Source organism: Plectropomus leopardus, chromosome 3 (assembly GCF_008729295.1).
Source record: "Plectropomus leopardus isolate mb chromosome 3, YSFRI_Pleo_2.0, whole genome shotgun sequence".
NCBI classification, from domain to species: Eukaryota; Metazoa; Chordata; class Actinopteri; order Perciformes; family Serranidae; genus Plectropomus; species Plectropomus leopardus.
Window position 1 is genome coordinate 33,406,608 of NC_056465.1, and position 22,522 is coordinate 33,429,129.

The following is a 22,522-nucleotide window of genomic DNA, read 5'->3' on the forward strand; positions in this document are numbered from 1 at the left end:
TTTGCATATCGTGCAGCTCTGCTGTTGAGCTCTTTTCCCACTGGACAAAAACCCACTAACACCCACGAATTTCTTGCTTTTGTATTTAACGGAAGGTTTAACGAAAGGTTACAATCAGCATTCACTCCCACGTCAAATTTCACTGAAGTGGTCACGACTATTTACCAGCTTCAGCTTCAATCAGCAGCGACAGAAACACAACACCTCAGTGGTTGTGCTAACTTTAGTCTCTTTGCCGTCACGATACAATAACGGGCCGCCACAAAACACCGTCCGTCTCTGTCCGAACAGCGCTCCAACATCTTTTAAAATTTAGATGACACAGAGTTTGAAAGAGACACTAAATATGGAAGAGATCTAAAAAAAAAAAAAAAACAGTGTAGACTTTTTTAGACTTTTTTTAAATCACATATAAAGACCTGCATACATGCAGTAATTTTGGAGGATTTTAAATGGTTTTCGTTGTACAAAACATACCACCTGAAGACATCATCTTACCTAAGGCATGTTTCACTACTTTCTGATGTTTAATTGACAAATCAATTAACTGATAAAGTAATTGGCAGATTAACCAATAATGAAAATAATTGATGCAGCCTTATTAAAAATAAAATTAAGAAAAAAAGTATTAGAGTCAAAGAGAAAATACCTCTTATCCATATAAACTCATTCTAAACACATTAGTATGATGACCCATTTTACACAAGTACAAGATATATACTTAAATAAAATGTTCCCTATAATCATCCCTACTGTATATTAATTGCATAATAATTGCACAAAGACGGCTATATTGCATCCCTATAGGTGAACTAGATGTCCCTGATATATGGGCTGTCTGGGAGGCAGACGACAGCTTGGATGGAGGGGTGATGTGGCTGATCTGATTGTGTAAGAGATTCTCTGCTCTGCTAAGCCCCCGACCCCATGCTGGGCTCCCGTTCCCTCTGGGGACCATATGGCAAAGTCTGAGCGCCACCAGCTCACCTCAGCACTACGCACTGTTCAGATAATGAGCCTAATGAGAGACGAGGGAAACTGTTTCACTCGGGTCGTTCTCACCGTTTCTCAACTTCAACATGACACTAATAACTGTGACATCATGACCAGCAGAGGGGGCTATAACACCAAATATCAGCAGACGTGCGCTTCTTCAGACTCCATAAGATTGAACACTGTTGTAACTCAGCTGGATCAGAGATTTAGAAAACCTTTGTCCTAGTGAGCTTTTTTACACACTGAGTTTTCTGCAGCGCTTTAGTTTGCACAAACTTTCCACAATCTTCTCTTCAGCTGTGAGTTCAGTTAATTGTTGATGAGCTCTTAGTGTGTGTGTGTGTGTGTTCCTCCCCCCTGCTGCCCAGGAATATGAAAATGGTGGATATTGTAGCTCAGAAAATGCCCTCTGAGAATGACGTGCATGTGGCGAGAAGCTTTCTTACGAAGATTTTGCGAAGTTCAATGAGGTACGGTTCTGTGGCTCCATCATAATCAGTAGTACCTGTTCCTCCTTTTTTCCCCACTCCCTGTGTCCTCAATCACATTAATCATCTGTGTAGTGATCATATCACCCTCATTCCTCTCATAGCGACTCTCCCTCTCCTGTGGTTTAGTACCTGCCCTCATCGGCATGTGTCTCTTTGGATCGTCTTGTGGTTCATGTCATTAGATGAAAGATATTCATCCTATTTGTACAGCATGCAACACACTGTCTGCCTGTGACATGTATACACAAGTTTTTGTGTCTATTGATAAGGAAATATGTTTGATTTAATGTCATTTTATGTTATGTTCTGTTCATTTTCTTGACATGCCATACAGAAAGAATCGCTTTAAAGGGTATGTTTCTGCAACACTGACGACTGTACAAAGTTTTTGAACAGAGACTTAAATTAAAAAAATGCACCTAAAATCACTGCCTCAGTACAGATGCCTTACAATAAGTAAATGTTTTTGTAGCTGTTGCAGTGACTCTCAGTTGCACAGATTCATGTGTGTTAGCAGCAATGTACTGTTTTCCATAAGGGGCAGGTCTCTAATCCCGGCTGTGTTTTTTGCCCTCTCGGCAGGCGGAACGAACCCATAAGCAGGCCTCACTCCTGGCACTCCACCAAGTTCAACGAGAACCAATCAGAGACTGCCAAAACGCAGTCTCCACCCACGCAAGTCTGGCACACCAGATATGATGCAAGGTAAGTGTGGGATCTTGAAGTTTGCCTCTTTAGTTTCAGTGTTAGACATCAAGCACTTTAGTCATGTGATCATGCTTGAAGGGCATTTACCCTTGTATTTAAAACACTGTGTGTTTTACTACAGACACTTTATATACTATATTTATTGAATCAAACTTTCTGTTTAAGTTTATTTTTATTGACTGTGCTATGCCCTTTTTATTAATGTGGAATTATACATTGCTAGTACAAAAACACATGCATTTACGCTTTAAGCTGTGTTTAAGGTGTCTCTGCTTATGTTGCTTTTTATTCCAGTGGCCAAAAAGCTGAGAGTTAGTAAGGTGTTATTGTGACTATGAATTGGCCATAAGACTGTGAATAAGTACATAATATAGCTCATATCTTGATTAAAGTAGTACATCACCCACAAAATAATCATTTGTGTATCAATTACTCACATATTACGCAAAATTTCTAAAGAAAACTTTTGTTTTTGTTGCACACCTCAGCAACAGAAAATCCAAAAACATAAAATTCTTGCCGAACTGAAGTAAAAGGGTGCTGCGTTTGACTGCAGCGTTGTCACGATATAAAATTATAAATTAAAAAGTAAAGCTTCAATATATCAGCTGCATGACAAGTTACAAATGTTACATATCTGTGGTTTAACACAATAAGGTATAAATAGTCACATGCATGGACAAGTATCAACCTGGGCCTTGTTTAGTCATGTGTTTTCAGTGAAGATAAATGTGTTAAGGAAGTACTGAACAAAGGACTGGATACATGAGTAAAGCGTATGTTATTCAAATGAGTAATTGATACACAAATGATCATTGTGATGGTAAAAATATTCATAATATTGCTAATATTCTTAGCATCAGCAATCTGTAGGTATATAACTAGTTTTGCAAAAAAAAAAGGTTTTTGTTTGTATTCTCACGCTTGGTCGTCTGCTTTAACCTCCAGCTCGTCATCCACTGACCTCTCCTCTGGCTGGGAGCAAACAAATCTGCGCAGAGTGTCCGACCAGTTCAGCTCCCACGGCAGCATGGACAGTCTAGAGCATGTCTCACACCCGTACCCCGCTGGTCAGCTGTCACCTGCCAAGTCCAACAACAGCATGGAGCATCTCGGAGGAGGGAAACGAGACTCGGCCTACAGCTCCTTCTCCACCAGCTCGGGCACGCCAGACTACACCCTGTCAAAGAGCAACGCCGCCTCCACGGAGAACATGCTCTATAAAGTCAGTCAGTGGGACGCAGGAGGAAAGCACAACAGAAACAGCCAGAGTCTGATTGAAGGCGTCAAACAGGACGACAGGGTGGCGTACTTCCAGATGCCAGGAGTCAACTCAGGCTGCGCGGGTCCACAGGCTGAGGACTCGGCCGGCTCCCGCCACTCTACATCAAGTAGAACCAGCTTAGGGCCTGTTTGGCACGTCCCAGAAAAAAAGAAGACTTCTTCCCCCTCTCCTCCTCCTCCTCCACCTGCACGCAGCGACAGCTTTGCTGCGACAAAAGTGCATGAAAGGGGGCTCGTTATAGCCGAAGGACCTGATTCACACGCACCCTGTAAGACTTCTGCAGAAAACCGCCGCAGCCTCAACCCGCCCCTGAAAAATGACAGTGACGGTTTTTACACCTCATCAGATAAATCGAACCAGTTCAGCTCGAACAAGCAGTACTCCCTGTCCAGCAGCGATGTTCGACAAGGCCAGCCCCACCATCAGAGACACCACAGTGACAAAAGCACTTTTTATTCTCAGCCCTGGGCGATGTCCGTACCAAAGCCACAGAGCGTAGGTGGCTACTATTGTAGCATGCAGGAACTGCCAACTAACGGCTCTGCACAGCAGTTTGGCCAGAACCAGAGAAGGAACTTAAGCACCTCCGTGTCTACTGCAGCCACCGACCAAAACACAGACACAGGCGGACAAAGCCGGTACTACTGTGTCACGACGTGTCAGCCGGCGCAGCAGAACCCCCAACCAATGTCGGGAAAATCAGAGGACAGGAGGAGCACCACGGGCGTGGAGCAGACTGTGAGTGAGCGTAACTCTCTGAGCCCGCAGACAGTCACGAAAGTGAAATATCAACTGCCCCAACAGCAGCAACACTCCTCTCATAGTAAAGACAGTAACGGATACAACAAGCACCAAGTTCCTACTGTTCCAGAAACCTCCAAATCCAGCTCTGATGATAGGGGAAGCCAGAGAGGACAAAACGCAGACGCTCAGTTCATGAGTTATCCTCCCAGCAGACACTCTGATCACCGGCGGTCTCTGCCTCTGCAACAGTTACCCCAAGACACGAGACATCAAGTCAACAACAAGATCTGCCCGCAGGCGACCCCCATGCTTCACTCTCTGTCCCTGGACGCCGCCGGCCAAGATGACAAAACAAGAGGCGCAAACTCTGAGGAGTCCCTCGAAAGCAAGCAGATGAGACGCAGCGATCGTTTCGCCACCACGTTAAGGAACGAAATCCAGATGAGGAGAGCAAAGCTGCAGAAAAGCATGAGTGCAGCCGCTCTTCCTGGCACTGAGGGGGAGGCTGAAGATCAGGATGTCTGGAAGTCCACTGAAAGCTCCACGCCGACCTCTGCAGACGGCTCCTTCACCAACTCCTACAAGGATAATCTGAAGGAAGCACAAGCGAGGGTGCTGAAGGCGACGTCCTTCAGGAGGAAAGATCTGGTGTTACTGGAGCACCCTGCCGCTGAGGCATTACCCAACTACCCGTCATCAGCGCTGGCGAGGAAAGACCTCACCCCTCTGCCAACTGTCTCAGAGTCCGTGATGAGTAAGTCGGGGCCTGCTGGCGGTCAGGTAACGCGCATCGGTGGTCGTAAGCGATTTCCCACTGAAAAGAAAGTGCGGTCTTTCTCTGAACCAGATAAAATCCACGAAGTCGGGGTGAAGGAAGATCTCCCTTGCAATGAGAACTCCTCATTGGACCAAAAGAAGCTCAAAGAAAGCGGGAAAGCAGCTTTCCCTAATCACATTCCCCCTCCAAGCTACAACGAGAACCCTGCAGAGACAAAACCCCGAGGTGTTGTCTCCACCAGTGAGACAGAGGACACAGTGAAAGGCATCAGGAGCAGAGAGTACACAGAGGAGGTCCAGGGAGGTCCGTACTCTGCACAGAAGAACGTCCAAGACCAGCAAAGACTGGGAACCTTCGCTGAGTACGAGGCCAGATGGAGTACACAAAAACCTCCTCCAGAAACGAGAGCTTCCGGACGGTACCACTCAGCTGATAACATCCTGGATCCAGGACCAGAGGAGCGAACCAAAACCACCTGCTTCCACGAGAGATCCCGGTCATCGCCTTCAGCTGACTTCTATGGACAGGTGAGGCTGGCTCATCTCAAAATAACTTAAAATAAGAAACAATAGTGCCACCGCTGTTCATCTCTGTGCAAACATCACTCAAACATTGTTGAAAATGCAGTCAGCAAAGATTTTACAGAGTAACAGTGAATGAGTAACAGATATAAAAGTGGTAACCACCATAAAGTTTTTACTGGTCTTTTTCTGGTTTCTACTGTTAAATAACCTGTTTTGCAGCCAGTCACACTAGACAAAAAAAGAAAAAACCCAAAAAACAAACATCTACCTGCAGTGTGTTTAATGTGTTTTCCCAAGTTTAAAACCTGCATACATGTGCTGTTTTTTTGGTTTTAGGGTAAATGAAGTCTCTTGGTTGTAACTTTCAGTCACTCAAATGTTGCAACTGTCTCAGGCCCTCGAGGTGGGTTGACATCCATGAAGACAAACACTGAAGTGAAAGGAGCAGGAAGGAAAAAGCCAAGTCAAATATTAATCTATGTTTGTTCATAATGACACACCCTCAGCTTAAGGAAGAGAGAGGGGCATCAACACGCTGATGTTTTCTTTTTTTCATTGTTAGGAAAACCAGGAAGCTGCAGCATGAGGCGGTTGGAGTATTTAACAATGGAGCAGAGTTTTAGATAACTGGAAGCCTCTTTTTGTGGTTTTACATAATGTTTTAAATGTGTTTGTTGAACTTTATTTACAGAAGATTCAAGTTCCTGCAAGAAAGTCTGAACCAGGATTTTCCCAGACAGAGAGTAAACCTGCTGAACAGCTCAGCGCTGCCACAGGGTGAGTAAATCTCATTTGACAGAATTAACAACAAAACTTTAAGGATTGCCTCTTAGGTGATCTCAGAGGAAGTAAACGAGAATTATTATCTGTCGTCAATGGGTGAATTGAAACTGAATTTAAAAACTATGATCAACTGTGCTTTATTTCACTTGTGTCCAACCTGGGGGTCCAGACCCTCAGTAGAGGTCACCAAAGCTTCAAAGGGGGTCGCAAGGCCTTTTTCATTTTACCTGGTGTGAGAAAAATGTTCTTTTCTTTTAAAAAAAATCTTTTATTGAACTTTCAGTATACAGATAAACAATAACGCAAATGCAGGTGCGTCTTACGTTGGTGCAGCCACATCATACAAAAAGGGAAGGAGAAGAAAGAAAAAACAAAAGCATTTCTCACAGGCAAGTGCAAGGAAGAAAAAAGCTAAATAAAAAACTAAAATAAAAAGCTAAAAAGCTGTAGTGACTTACATAAAGTCAGGAGCTATTTTAATGTCAAGGGCAAAGTTTTAATACCTTTTATTCTATGCTGATTGGGTGTTTTTTGAAGCATTTTATTGAGAGGGATCAAATTGTTGTTAGCATTTGTTAGCAAATATACACAAACATAGATATTATTGATAAATATACAAATGCAGCATAAATATAATTAGTGCAACTACAGACACCACTCTTCTCCAGGATTTTTTAAATTCAAAAAATAAAATAAACATGAGACAAAAAAAGGGGAAACAAACTTTTGCATTATTAAGCATTATGTTTCGGAGCAACTGGATAAATCTGGGCGGGGCAGCATCTCTCCACCTAAACAAGACAGCACGTCTGGCAGAGAGCGAGGCAAAAGCTTTCAGGGTATATTGTGCAGTATATCTGTTGTTCTGGTCTGATATTTTTATTTTTATTTGCAAAGATTTGTTTTTATTTACAGATGCTCAAATTACAGTGCAATTGCAGTTCCAAAAATGTGTCAAGTTTCCATTCGTGCATTCGAAAATATTATTTAAAAAAGACAAAGATACTTATCACAAAACGAAACAAAAACCTATTCTGTTATTGTTGTGTATTATATCATCATAAAATGTGTCACTTAGTTGTCAGTTTACTCAGAGAAAAAGAAGAAAAGTCTCTTATGGAAAAAGGTTGGGAACCATTGGTTTATTTGACATTTATTGATTATTTTGCTCTGGCACCAGTGTCGTCGTCGGTCGATATCACTATATTTAGTGTGATATTTTATTGTGTTTCTTTAGAGTTATCAGTGAAAGACGGCAGTGAGCTCGTACATGAACAGTGAAGTCTTTATAATCTGTCGATGCATACCAGCAGCGCTGCCTTGGCGCAGCTGTGACAACATAAGCCGTCTCTCTGGCTGTGCTTTGTGTCGCTGACTGGAGGTTTACTGGTGTAGGCGAGGCGTCTGACCACGGCTGTGACAGTGAGGAAGTGTTTCTTCAGCCCTCCAGCACAATGTGATGGGGACCCGAGTTCAGGGGGCCAGCCCGGAGGCATGAAATTATCATCGATAAGATCTGTGACTTTGCATAATTGGATTTTTAGCCATGCTAGTGGCAAAGGCTTTATGGATGGCATGTCAGCCTGTGATGGGATCCAGGCTGAGAGATGTGTAACTGAATGTATGGTCATGACATTAGGTTCATGCATTCATGTTCCCCCTCAGGATGAACTCGTGAGACATACCATTCATTTTTATAAAGCACCATTGTGAGGTCAAATTTAATTTGTCCAGAACTTTGGTTTAAACTCATGACATTAGGATCAAACCTCAGCTGTGAAGCTAAGTAGCAAATGTTAGGGACACATGCAGCATCTGTAAATCCTGGAAAACATGAGGTCGGGCTCAATAGAAATAAAGTCAAGTCAGTTTTATATATAAAGGAGGCAAATCACAATTTGCCTCAGAGGGCTTCACAGCGTACAACATCCCTCTGTCTTCAGACGCTCACATCGACTAAGGAAAACCCTGAAAAACCCTGTAACGGAGGGGGACCCTGAATATGCCAATGTTTTGGACATTGTGCAAATCTGTAATGAACACTTGCCTCTTATAAAGAAAAACATGCATCTTACTAAAAAGTAGGCTACAAAGTATTCAGGGTTTTTAATTTCTTTTTATCATTAAAACGATAAAAAGAGGAGGCGACTGTATGATAAGTAAACAACAGTAACAAAAAATTGGCTTTTGGCTATTAACCAAATTGTGATTTTAAAAACTGGTATTGGCCCTGAATTTCACAGTTGGTCTCTGAATGAATGAAGACTTTTGACAATACAGTGTTACATCAGGAGCATTTAACGAGCTAAAGGCAGGCTAACCTACAATCACAAAATCACTTTTTGTAGACAGTGTCGAAATATTGACTCCAACCTTTTCTGTAATTTTGTAAATGTGTGCAAGTTTTTGAAATAACTCACAATAATATAAAACTGCCTGTGTCTGTGTGTGGTTTGGTCACATTGGATGAAACCTCCTTAGTTACCGTTTGTTTTTTGGGCAGGGCAGACGTGTTTATAGGCAACGTTGATGATTTCGTGTGATCCTTTGATGATCCCGTATGAACTCCTGTCGTAAGAAAACAGACAGTGTTGACTCAGGTTAAAGTGTGGTAGCACCTGTTGTGCCTGTTAACCTCATGTTATTAAAAAAATTCAGACCTTGAATTATGTATGTAAGCCTGCTGTGACCAGTAAAACTTAGTTTTTCCTTTTAATAAAGAGATATCGTACCACATTTACTCATGAAGTTCAGCTAACTCCTCACAAAAAAAAATCCTACTCAGGCCGAAAGTTTTAATGGTGTTTTTTGGCTTTAGAAAAGATCTTTGTTACAGATTGGAGCAGTGGGGTTTAAAAGTAGGTAGGTATTTACCATTTAGGGACGGTATAATGAGAAGTATAATGTGAATTTTGTATCGAATGGGAAAAGTTGCGATCAGCATTTATTTCTGGGATGAATGGCTCTGCAGTAATCACAGGTATAAATCAGCTCAGCTGTGGTCAGCTGAGATGGATACATGACACACCAGTATACTCGCTAATTTTATCACCTCTTCTTGTGCGATGCAATGATGCGTCGCCACAAAATACCGTCTGTCTCCGTTCAAGTAACCATTGAACATTGTTCAGAATTTGGTCAACGCTGAGTTTTAAAGAGAGATTGAAACAACTAACAGAGCTAAAAAAGAAGTAATTGATGTAGCATTTTACTGTTTTGGGTAGAAAAGGTTAAAAGATGCTGTTGAGTTGCATTGTGGGAAGTGTAGTATCCAGTGTTTTGAGGGCTTGACCCATAGCTGGAGGCAAAGGCTTGAATATCTCAGCCTCTCTTGCTTGGATTTTGGAAGTACAAAACAAAATTGCTAAAGTAATGCAGCTTGAGTTAGTACTTTGTAATCAGAGTTCATGCAGTAATTTGTCTAAATGATCTGTGTGTTCTTTGTGTTTCTTTTCCGGTAATGTCAGTTTTGAATGTCGCCATAACAATATTAGCCGTGACAGAAAAACACAACCTGGAGTGTACTGAGCTCTGCCTTCTGTTTTCAGTTATCTGCTAAAATACAACAAATGCTTGTTGAATTCAAAAATATTGAATTATTTACATGATTCTGTGCAATATAATGTTATTGTGCAAGTTGACACTGAGATTACAAAAAATGATATTGTGCAGCTGTGGTTTTTAGTAGTGTTTAATAACCAATAATATAGAAACACTTCTCTTTTTTCCCAGTTACTCAGAATCATTCCTAAACTATGTACAGTGACGTGGTCAAGATGACTTCATGGTTGATAACCAGTTATTCAGGACTCTAGATGTTAACTAAACTCCCACAGGTGAAACTCACTGAAGGGTGTAGAGTATCTTATCTTGAGCAACCTCCATTGTAGGAGCCACACCAGCTGACACTCACGTTTTCATCAGAACAACAGTGCGGAGGAAGTGACTGTCACTGAAAAGTCTGGGAGATGAGCTAAGTGGTGTTTGCTCCACCCAGTTAGTGTTATTGATACAGGTGTAAAGAGAAACTAACAGGTGGCCTCTGTCACAGAGAGCCAGCAGACACACAGCGCAACACTCAGGTTTTTACTCGTGTTCAGTGGAAATGACAGCAGTAAAACGTCACATACGGTGAGTTGGTACATTTGTTTTTATTCTACATTTATTGGATTATGCTGGATTTGATCCCAGTCTGCCTGCATTATAGCTAATGCTGACATGGTTTTGTGTTTGTAAAAATGGAAAGCAATCAGAATGTATTTCTTGTCTCTTATTTGACAGAGTGTAGTGAAGTAACATGTTCACAGTAAAGTCATAATAATGATTAAAAACTTTAATTTATAAAGCACTTTTCCAAACAAAGTTATATTGTACTTTACATCGTTGATCCTGGATTTTAAACAATGCAGCATTTAAGCAAGTAAAATAAGACAATTTTTAGAAATACAAAGACATTTTTTTAAATATATAAAAAATATATATTTTAAACAAAATAATACATTTAATCATTTAAAAAATCTACCTCATAATAAGGAACCCCAACAATAGAAATAAATTCAACTGATGAAGCATATAAACAGTCTGCAACTAACTGCCTTGAAGATTGCTCTGAGACACAAAAAACAATATGTAAAATCAAAGAATTAGAATAATAAAAAAAAATCAAAAGAATCAGAGAAAGACATCTTGATGTTGTTGCACATGTGAATGTGTGAATGTGTGAATAGACTGAGGCGTGAGGGAGGGTGTAATCTGCTGCAACAGTTGTTCATTTGGGTAACTTGTCACAGCTTGTAAGAGTTGCAAATGTTTGAGTTTTGGCGTCTGTCTGTCCGAAAGTCACCGCACTGTATCTCGTGACAGCAGAATCTATAAGGATTTGTCCTTAATCAAAGCTGCATGATTTATGTGCTCCTTATTGAATTTGTATCAGCGCATGCATGGAGATGTAATCTGTGAGCATGAAACCACAGTATGTGGCCGGTTTGCATGCTCTTACCATGAAGTCTGAATCTCAGTTAATGACAGCGTTCCAATATGATGTTATTTATGTTAAAATCAGCCCCTCCAGCATTTTGCCATGCTGCAGTTAATGCAAATTTAACCCATCCCCGTGAATTCTGCGCGGCCTTGCAATTTCGTCAGAACACCGCAACATTTCTACATATTCAATATCAAACTCGCTGCCTTGTTTCTGGTTGTGAAGATGCAGACATAATGTGACACAAACATCTCACATTCAGACCCCGCACCCCTCCTTTCTTAGATTTAGAATCAGAATCAGAATCAGAAAAGATTTATTGCCAGGTATAGTTAACACAATACGAGGAATTTGTTCTGGTGGATTGGTGCAACATAAATATAGAAAAAAAAGAAAACAGATAAAATAGAAGATACAAATATAAAATATAAAATATAACAATATAAAAGGTGCAAGTCTAGTATTGATATTTACATTGAAATTCACATTTATACAGGTTTGAGTGCAACTTTATGGTGTGGATGTGCCGCATGACGAGCAGCAGTGCTGGTGATGTGCATTAATGAACACGGTATTTAAAGATCCATCACAAACAAGCATAGAGAAAGACAATACAAACACAGTTCAAGTAATAATATAAAATAATGATAATACTGACACATACACTCCCAAACTGACATCACCTCCAACGTTAAATTCAGCCATATTTCCGTTGCATTGGATAATTGCATTGACCCCTAAATTACGTGTAGCCAGACAGTGAAAGGGCCTCATGTGTGCTGATCAAGTTCACAATGCACTTTTATGAACTGTGAAGCACTTTGGAACTGCTTTTCGAAAAGTACTGTATAAATAACGTTTTATTATTATTATTCTTTTGTGTATAGTAGTAGTGGTAGTAGTACTAGTACAGCTACCACTGCTACTACTACTACTACTACTACTACTACTACTACTACTACTACTACTACTACTACTACTAATAATGCAACTGTGAAGTAATAATAATAATAATAACAATAATGTTCAGTAAAAGTAAGAAAATATACACAAAGTATAAAAGTAAAAAGTACCCGATATAGACAAATGTAAAAAAAAATTAAAATTAAAAACTATTTTAAAAAATAATAATAATAGATTTACTTAAATGTTTTTTAAAGTAATTGTCAAAGTATCCAATTCAGGAAAAATAAAAAATAAACTATATAATAATAATAATAATAATAATAATAATAATAATAATCAACATCATCATCATCATCATCATCATCATCATCATCATCATAATCACCATGATAATAATAGTAATAATAATAATAATAATAATACATTAGATTTATATTCACATTTTTCAAAACAGCATTTCCAAAGTGCTTCACAGTTAATAAAAGTGCACAGTGAACTTGGGGCCCTTTCACTGGCTGGCTACATGCATTTGAGGAGTCAGCGCTATAATCCAATGCAATAAAATTACTTCAGCTCCTTAAGTGTACTGTCGGCCTCTGATCTAAGATCTCCAAATTTTGAACCCTTGTTCCTCCTCCATGTCTCACTTTGCCTACAAAGAGTTAAAACTTTAAATGTGAATCAGGCAGGAAAAAGTGATCCGGTCTTGCTTCTTTGCTCTGGAGGATTATTTATTCCTCTATGCCGGCTTGTGGGAACTGAAATATTCCTCTTCAGGCTGCCAGCAGTTACCAGGGAGGAGGCTCGCAGCGGAGAGGGAGACGTGTGTCTTGTCACGCTGGCATAATAATCACAGTGGCTGCCGGAGAGACGAACAAGGCCTCTGCCACAGCGTATTATTTGATTGAGCTGCAGATGATAGCCCACGCTGCCTGCCTGGTGAACACTGTGTAATTAAAAGCTTTCTATTGTGTTCCTCAGGTACTCTGACAGAGGCCCCGGCGACTGTAAAGTGAGAGAAAAAGAGTTTGAGCATTACCCAGCGCCACCCCCTCCGCCCATGAACCCAGGAAGCAACCCTGACTGCAGACACAGAGCTGCCACCGTGAACCACAGACCCACTATCTCTCACAGTGTCGCAGAGTCCGCCCTGCCTCAGCCCGAGGAGCAGAGCCACGCCGAGCTGCCGTCTGGGCCGAGGAGAAAGCCCTCTGCCCCGGAGAAGCCTCCCCCACCCAAATGCCCAGAGGTCGACTCCCACGAGTCCACCGGTTCCCAGAGTGAAATCTTCACCCACTGCTCTCCCAACCCGAACTCCGCCTTCGTCCCCACCCACCCTGCAAAGGGAGATTCAGAGCAGGGCAAAGGACTTGTGGACAAAGGACAAGGGGTCCATCTATCAACGTCCAATCCTCAGCCTGCGTCCTCTCCCCCGGCGTCCTCCCACAGAGCTCCAGGGCCGGCCACCATGGAGGGGCAGCGCTGTCCATCTCCACAGTTCTCCCCGCAGAGACTCAGCGACAAGCCTCCGGTCTCTCTGCAGGATGAAGACTCAAACAGGTAAACTTTTTTTGTTGTTTGGAGAAATTTTTTTCAGTGTGCATAATATCCTGCAGCTGTTAAACTACCATCCAGTGACCCGCAGTGAAGTCATCGTGTGTCGAAGGAGCTTATTGAGTCACCGCCTTTGTAGAAGCAACACATGAGAGACATCAAGCCGCAGTTAATTAAAGGGATTTTCCACATTTTTGTTAAAGCAGTGCTGGAACATAACTACATATTTTTGCTCAAGTACTGTATTCAAGTACAAATTTCACATACTTTTACCTGATTTTCCTGTCTTCCCACCATATACATTTACTCCACTGAATTTTAGAGGGAAATGTTGTACCTTTTACTTTACTACATTTTATATATTAATTTATCTCTTATTTATTTAGTTTATTGATAAACATAGTGCAAAGCTGTACAGCCTGTTACAAACAAGCATGTGGTAACTGAGGGAATTAATGAACTATTTACTTCACTAGATGTTATTCATTTATTTATTTAGAGGATATCAAGGTAACATGCAATAACATGCATACAATAACACTTATGGGAAAAACGATGGCAACTATTTTAATAAACACTTCATACATTTTTTTCTATTATTGATTAGTTTTTAGCAGGGTTTTTTGTGTGTTTTTTTTTTAATTTGGTACTACAATTATTTTAATAAACATTTAAGTTATTTTCTTTTTTCCTTCTTTTTTTAAATCATTTTTGAGTTCTTTGGGGATATGGTTTTTATTTTCTTTCACTTTTCTTGGTACTTTAGCTATTAAAAGTCATTTTACGTTTACTAACTATTTTAATAAACAATTAAGACATGTTCTTTTTTTCTGTTTTTTAATTTTATTTTTTCATTGGCAATTTATCTATGTTGAGTGCTCCTACTTTTTATACTTTCAGTACATTTTCCTGATACACTTTACTGAAGTCACATTTTTTGCAGGACTTTTACTTTTAACAGAGTATTTTCACAGTGAGGCATTAATACTTCTACTTAAGTAAAGGAACTGAATACTTCCTCCACCACTGTATAAAAGCCACAGACAGTCTGAGCATAGTTCAGCTAAATGCAGAAAATGTCGTCTCTGCTTTGGTGAAGCTGTTTGTACATCTTCCTGAATCAGAACTAATTGATATCATCTGTAGTGAACTTCTGACTGCACTGTGGGATTACTGCAGCGTGCAGAAACCAAAGTGGTGGGAGGAGTCCCACTGTCTCGGATATTCCAGTGAACTGAGCATGGAAAAAATCTCTGTTGCCATCCTGCAGTGAAACTTTTAAATCTGTGTATAGCTGCAAAGAGAGATTTTGTACTACATCCAGAAAAAACTCTGATTTTCTGTGTCTTTCTTTGTCATTTCAGGATGGATCAGGTGATTGAACACCAACACCCTGCAGTGAAAAAAGTGCCCATCAGGATTGTCCACACAGAGGGAGTCACGGAGAAGGAGAATCATCCATATTTGCAGCACAGCGACCCTCCTGCTGAAGCTGAGGGTCCCGGTGTGACCAGGCTCGGCAGTCTGGGCTCCGCAGGGCAGGACTCAGTCTTCTGTGCGTTTTCTCGACAGCCCGACGACACGTACATGACCACCGTCGGAGATCACATCAACTCTAACAGTCAGCAGCCGGCAGACGAGTCCAGCGGCACCAGGGCGACGGTCACCGCGGGGCTGTCTGACGAGGATCAGAAGAGAGAGGAGCTGGCCAGAGACATCATGGGGAAGGATAAATCACTCGTTGATATTCTGGACCAGAGCAAGATGAAGACCACCATGGACTTGATGGAGGGAATCTTCCCTCAGGGGGAGCAGCTGTTGGAGGGAGCTCACCAGCGCAGGAAGGCGCCGACGAAACAGACAGTCAGCCGCCCCGCGGAGGAAAGGTCAGTCTCACACTGTTTAAAAGATCACCTTAAAGATATTGTTTGGATCTTTTGAAGAGAGGTTATATGAGGTATTTATACACAGTCAGTGTATTATCTACAGATGTTGGTTGACACACCCCCAGTTTGAAGAAGCAGGCAGGAGTACAGACACAGACGCCAAACTATGTACTGCTGTGGACAGGGCAGCAGCATTTTAGCCACCTAAAAAAAAATCAATATGAGTTTAAAATATTTTCACTGCTTCACCTTACCATGAGACAGCCTGTTCTGACGGGAAACTGAAGCAGTTTTCTTTGTCACATGATGAGGCCACTTATCGAACTATGAAGTGTCACGACCACTGACTGTCCGACAGCCCGCTCCAGCACGCGGACATGTCCGACAGCCCGCTCCAGGTGTTTCCAACAAAACACCTGTCATTGCGCGTGACCAATACACACGGCGGCTATTAATAGCGCCCACAGCACTGATTCATCACATGTACCTGTAAGCCAGGCAAGACAAAACAATCTAACTGATGGAGGCAGCTGCAGACCAGCAGCTCCTGTGTTCTCAGAAGAAAAATGACTGTTTTTGTAAGTGGAGTCTGGTAGCTTCAAAAACGGGGTTAGGGTTAGTGATCTTAAATTTTTAGGAGTCTGAAATACATTTTGCTGCTACCTGCCGACAGCAGTACATTGCCTAGCTTCCTTGTCGATACTCCAGCCTGCTTCTACAAACTAGGGGTGTGCCGACTTACCTTCAGGCTACTGTATGTAATATATTCACTATGGATAAGAATCTCATTCAGCCCCACTATGAATAAATTGTGTCACATGCGTTTCTTTCATACAGCGCAGTGCGTTGTGTGAGGAACATTAAATGTGTACACAGCTCACCTGGTTCGACCTGCAGTGTGTTTGCTCTCACTTGCAGTTTGTTTGATATGAAAAATCTGACGTGTACAATCACTCCGGAAAAATAATAAGCTCTGTTACGTCTGAGTGCGTATGAGGTGAAACTAATTCATAAACAGGACTCACGCAATAGCAAGAGCATTTTTCTATTCTTGGCTCAAATCTGTGAGGTTTGCTCGTACAGGTGTAAAATGTCTTGTTAAATCAGATAATTACCACCTGCTCAGGAGAAAGTGCGTCTTCATGAGAGTTGATTATTACTATATTCAGTTTGAGGACAATTTTCATTCACAATGATGTTACTAGATAAAAAAAAGAATAATTTGAATGAGTTTCAAGTCCAAATGCCAAATCAGCAGTTAAATGTAACAGCGTTAGTAGGTGTGTTAAATGAGCCAAAACAAAATATTAATGTAGCTGCCAGTGACCTGCTATCGCAAGAGAGTGATCGTTTGACACAAATAAAGATAGAAAAATATATTACTGAAGCTAAGTGGCTCATTATGAGTGATATGATACTAAAACTAAAACTAATTTCTTGCTAATTTGTCATTTTTGCTTTGGTTGCTCATGTTTTTCTTCCTATGTTTTTGAAGGATCAAGCCAATTTTCTCAGGTTTCAAAGGGTTAATTGTTGTAGCTCCATCAACTAATATGAAAACATATATCTCATGACTTGTCACTAAAGACCCACCCTTTTTGTACCAGTGGTTCTCGTATGAGGTCCGTCGTTTATTTTGTCTGAACTTTACCCTGTGTGTATTTGTTTTTGTTTTTGTGTATTTCAGGGAAAAGGAGGACAGTTTGGCAGCTGTCACCATGGTAACCAGCTCTACATATTACAGCACATCTGCTCCCAAAGCTGAGCTCCTCATTAAGATGAAGGACATGCAGGAGCAGGAGGAGGAAGACTCTGAAGACGAACTGGACATTGACCTGGCCAACAAGAAGGTACCATACACTCCTGTCATATTTAGTGTTGATTTGTTAACCAAACTTGAACCATGGAGTAAAAAATGTGAGTAAAAGCCTGAGTTTTGTTTGTGTATCTCCTTTTTTTCATTCCCATTTGCAGCAAGAGCTGATCGACAGCCTCAGCAGGAAGCTTCAGGTGTTGCGCGAGGCCCGGGAGAGTCTTCAGGAGGACGTCCTCGACAACAACGCTCTGGGAGACGAGGTGGAGGCTCAAGTCCAGCAGGTCTGCAAACCCAACGAGCTGGACAAGTTCAGGATGTTCGTCGGGGATCTGGACAAGGTGGTGAGTCTGCTGCTGTCCCTGTCGGGCCGCCTGGCCAGAGTGGAAAACGCCCTCAACAGTCTGGAGGAGGACGCCACAGCTGGGGAGAGGGTGAGTAAATATATATATATATATATAATATATACACAGTGATTTATTTTTCAATCCGGACACTATTTTTTCACATTAAAGGTGTTAAAGATGACAGTTTTTGATATTGGTCCAGTATCGAGCGAGAGCGCTGCAGCTGCAAAACAACCAACAATGTACAGCATTTGTGCGACATCAGTTTCCATCTAAACCTCATAAGAACACATCAAACGTGTAGAAACAGCACATAAAACATAAAAATAAAACACACTGGATCTTAAATGAGTTACAGAGTATGTTCAGTTTGTTGTCTTTTAGTTGTGATTTTATCATTATTTTTGACTTTGTTTCCTTCCTCTAAAACAAAATTCTCAAATCCTCATGTGTCTCTTTCATCTCCAGCGTACGCTGATCGAGAAGAGGAAGCTGCTGATTCGACAGCACGAGGATGCGAAGGAGCTGAAGGAGAACCTGGACCGCCGGGAGCGCGTGGTTTACGACATCCTGGCCAGCCACCTGCAGGAGGACTGCCTTACAGACTACGAGCACTTTGTCAAGATGAAGTCTGCGCTCATCATCGAGCAGCGCAAGCTCGAGGACAAAATCAAACTGGGCGAGGAGCAGCTCAAGTGTCTGACGGACAGCCTGCCCATAGAGCAGAGGCTCGCCTTGTGAAGCTGCCGGACGCTGTCGGTGCTGAAGACTCTGAGTTGCTGTTGAGACTCGTGTCCAACAGAGGGAGACAGAGATGAAGACTCTGCAGAGACAAACAGCCATTTTTTTTTAGCTCTGTGGTGAAGTCTCATCTGAGCTCGTCTTCCTGCTTCACTTCGTCCTCTCAGACCGGCAGCATCCATCAGTAACTCGTGTGTGAAAGATGCTGCTCTCCCTGGCATCAACCAACCACTGTATCTAATGTCTTTCACGCCATTTTTGCTTTGTTTTTATTTTTATTTTTTCTAGTAATTTATTGTAGCCTTTTGAATCTGTGCAGGAGGGGACAGTATTTTATCTTCACTGATTTGAGCAGCTGTGCCACCTGATGTGTGGCACACGCTGAGGAGTATTTATCATGTTTGAATAATTTCACAAACTCTTTTCACGTAACTCATCGAATCTGGCCGAATATCTCAGTAAACACAAAGTTCTGCGTTAACGTTTCTATATGAACTAGTGGCCTTTAACCAAGATTTTTGTGCCGGCACTTTGCTCACTGAAGAATCTTTTCTTCTGCAATAATCGGACAGGGCATTGTATGTTTCTGCAAACTATGTTACATTTGCACATTTCACATGTAGCATTTTGAAGTTCCTTAAGTGACGTCGTCTTTGAGCAGATCAAGAAACAACAAAATGACTTATGATTTAGCAACCTGAGGCTGTGTCTCTGCCAAATTTTAAGGCACCAAACGTGTTTTTTAGTGACACTGCTGCGTTTCTGCTGGCTTTTTGTATCCAAACAAGTGTTTTTTAGTGATTTGTTTTCACTGATTCCACTGGTGTTTAGGCACAAAACAGGAGTGTGTTTTTGTGACACTTTTGTGTCGTTCGGCACCAAATGTGGCTGTTTTTTAATGACCTGTCGCAGTGTTTTTACCGGCTTTTTAGGCACCAAACATGAGTGTTTTAAAACAACCTTTCACTATGTTTCCAGCAGCTTTTTCGGCACCAAATAGGGGTGTTTTTGGCAACACTTCACCTTGTTTCCATCCACTTTTTAGGCTTTTTAAGCACCAAATGTGGATGTATTGTAGCAGCCCATCCCTGTGTTTCCACTGGATTTTGAGTGTTTTGTAGTGACACTTGGTTGTTTTTCCATCGGCTTTTAAGGAACTAAACAAAACTTTCTGAGTGACCATCACTGTGTTTCCATCAGACTGTAGGCCCCAAAAGCTTTTTAATGACACTTTGCTGTTTCCACTAACTTTTTAGGCATTAAACGTGGGGGTTATTTAACGACACTTGACTGTGTTTCCACCAAATTTTGAAGCACCACAAGTGTTTTTAGTGACCTGTCACTGTGTTTTCACTGGCTGTTTAGACACTAAACAGGAGTGTTTTTTTGTGATTCATCACTGTGTTTCAAGCAGCTTTTTAGGCACCAAACATATATGTTTTTCCATCAGGAATAGTGCCACAAAAAGTGGTTGCTTTTTACAGACATCACTTTTTTCCAGCAGGGATTGTGCCCCCAAAACATGATCTTTTTTTAACCATAACCAAGTGGTTTCTGTGCCTAAGCCTAACCACACAGCATTGTTGAATGTAAAGTTTCAACATATCAGCTGCAAACGTAACAAACATAGCATATCTGTAGTACGCAGAAACGTACAATGCCAACATCTACTCCGTCGATTTGATTGAAGCGGCAGAAAGACTCGGTGGGTGTCAGTGCAGCAGCAGCCCTGTGAATGTACCTGTAAAGAGAGAGAGCACTTGTTCAACTTCACCAAGCAGAAGCACTTCACATCCAGACTTAAAATCAAGTGTATCCACGTCTGAGGTGCCTGAGGCGTCACCCACGTCACTGCGAACACTGTCCGGTCTTTTCATCCACTTCTGCATGCTGCTGCTCGGTTTTATTCTCAGCCAGAAAGAAAAGAAAAAAAAACATTTAGATGATGATATTTGCCACGTATAAGTTGACCAAGTGTTTCTGTATTTTGTCTTATTACTTCACTGTGTTTTGTTTTTCACGGTGCAGATGTTGAATGCATAGTTACACGGTTGTTACTTGACTTCTAGATAAATTTCAACACTACAAATCATTCTCGTTGATCATTTTGCGACCAAATATGGAGTCAGTCCAAAGCATTTTGACCATCTTGAACTTCAGTCCATCAGATGTCAGACTGAATGGATTGAATCACTCCCACAAAGGTAAAAACCAATTGGAGGATGTTTGTTCTGCACATTTGTTACAGTTTTCACACGCTTCATGCACTGCTGCAGCCCGGCTCTTAACACTTTACCAGCTGCACTCCTTTATATTAAATAAAGAGTCTGCTGAAATCACGCAGTCCTGATGTGTTTGATTGATTTCTGTTTGGTGATTGGCTCACTCCTCGCTGTCATTCATTAACTCGCCCACGCCTTCCTCGCTGCTGATAAAGTGGAGGGAAAAGACTTTGGAGTATCCTGAGCAGGTGTCAGGTGTTAACAGCCGTCATCTCACGGAGCAAAATGTGGACAGTCGATCAGATTAATTCTGTAACAGATAAAGCATCCGTGGAACGATTCGGCTTACAGTGAGAGCAAGAAATCAACACTGAAGACACACTGAGGTGAGCAAAAGGTATTTTTATTTACCTCTCAACATACAGCCCAGTCGTACATTTGTTTCTGGATGCAAAAGTAAAAATAAAGCAGCTGTGGGTTACTAAGATATCGCTGAATTTCTTGCCAGGATAATGTTACGATAAGCCATTTTAAGGCTGTGGCATCACTGTGTTTCTTGTCGGATAGTGGCATGAAATCAGTTGTTTAAAGGCAAGACATTGCTGAGTTTCTTGACGGATAGCTGCATGAAAAGTGTTTGTTTTTTACCCAGAAATCACTGTGTTTCCAGCCTGGATAATGTCAGAAGAAGCAGTTGTTTTAAGGCTGAGGTATCATTGCGTTTCCTGCCCAACAGTGGCATTAAAAGCAGTTGTTAAAGGTCGAGACATTGCTGCGTTTTCCTCCAGGATAGTGCAATGAAAAGCTTTTTTTTTTTAACCAAGACACCTCTGTTTCCTACTGGATAGTGGCATGAAAAGTGTTTTATTTTTAATACTTAGACATTGCTGGGTTTATCAGGAATCGCCACAAAAAAGAAGTTGCTTTTTACAGACACATAGCTGCATTTTCTGCCAGGATAGTTCCACGAAAAGTGGTTGAGTTTGAACAATCGTTGCTACCTATTCAGCTGGTAAAGTGCTATGAAATGCAATTGTTTCTACTGAGCCATCTTTGCATTTCTTGTTGGATAATGTCAGGAAGCTGCTTTTTTACAAAAAGGGCACTGTTTTTCATGCAAGGATTGTGCCGTGAAAAAAAATTGTTTTAAGGCTAAGATATTGCTGCATTTCTGCCCGACAGCAGCATAAAATACAGTTGTTTAAAGCAGAGACATCTGTGTTACCTGCCACGATGACATGAAAAGTGATGAGTTTTCACAGCCACATTACTGCGTTTCCTGCTGCTATAGTTGCATGAAAAACAGTTGTTTTCCCAAACAGTTTGGAAAGGGACACGAAAAGCGGAGAAGCCTGGGAAAGACACTGCTTCGTAGTCTGGTGGATCGGCAGCGGATACTTCTGTATCTCTTCTCAGACGGCAGCAGGGTGAACAGACCGTGTCTGTTGTGGCTGCTGTCTGTCGTTGCCCTTTGGGCTCTGTGCAGACACCTCACTTCACGGAGGTCACTGATGCTCTGTCGATGGAAACCGGTGATGTTGTGGGCAGTTTTAATCCCCCGCTGTAGAGCCTTCCTGTCCTGCGCCGTGCATGAACCATGCCAGTTTGTGAGTTTCCAGTCAGTATGCTTTCTGTTGCTCTTCTGTAGAAGTTAACCAGGATTTTTCACAGGAAGGAGAGCCTTTTCTTTGCTTTTTCTTTTACTGGGTTACCAGCAGGTGTAGTGCCATGAAAAGCAGTTGTGTTTTTACAAAGACATCGCT

General features: G+C 41.5%; 1 protein-coding gene across 2 annotated transcripts in view; it reads left to right on the forward strand.

Moving 5' to 3' along the window:
* Nucleotides 1–19,987, forward strand: part of shroom2a (shroom family member 2a) — a 45,563-nt gene extending 25,576 nt beyond the window's left edge. For both annotated transcript variants that reach the window (XM_042483646.1, XM_042483647.1), the window contains 8 exons: nucleotides 2,070–2,192; nucleotides 3,144–5,529; nucleotides 6,218–6,303; nucleotides 13,178–13,756; nucleotides 15,115–15,636; nucleotides 17,324–17,486; nucleotides 17,611–17,883; nucleotides 18,265–19,987. In XM_042483646.1, the coding sequence (XP_042339580.1) occupies nucleotides 2,070–2,192; nucleotides 3,144–5,529; nucleotides 6,218–6,303; nucleotides 13,178–13,756; nucleotides 15,115–15,636; nucleotides 17,324–17,486; nucleotides 17,611–17,883; nucleotides 18,265–18,537 (4,405 nt within the window). In that variant the 3' untranslated portion in view covers nucleotides 18,538–19,987. The remainder of the gene's footprint in view (nucleotides 1–2,069; nucleotides 2,193–3,143; nucleotides 5,530–6,217; nucleotides 6,304–13,177; nucleotides 13,757–15,114; nucleotides 15,637–17,323; nucleotides 17,487–17,610; nucleotides 17,884–18,264) is intronic.
* Nucleotides 19,988–22,522: the final 2,535 nt, after the last annotated feature.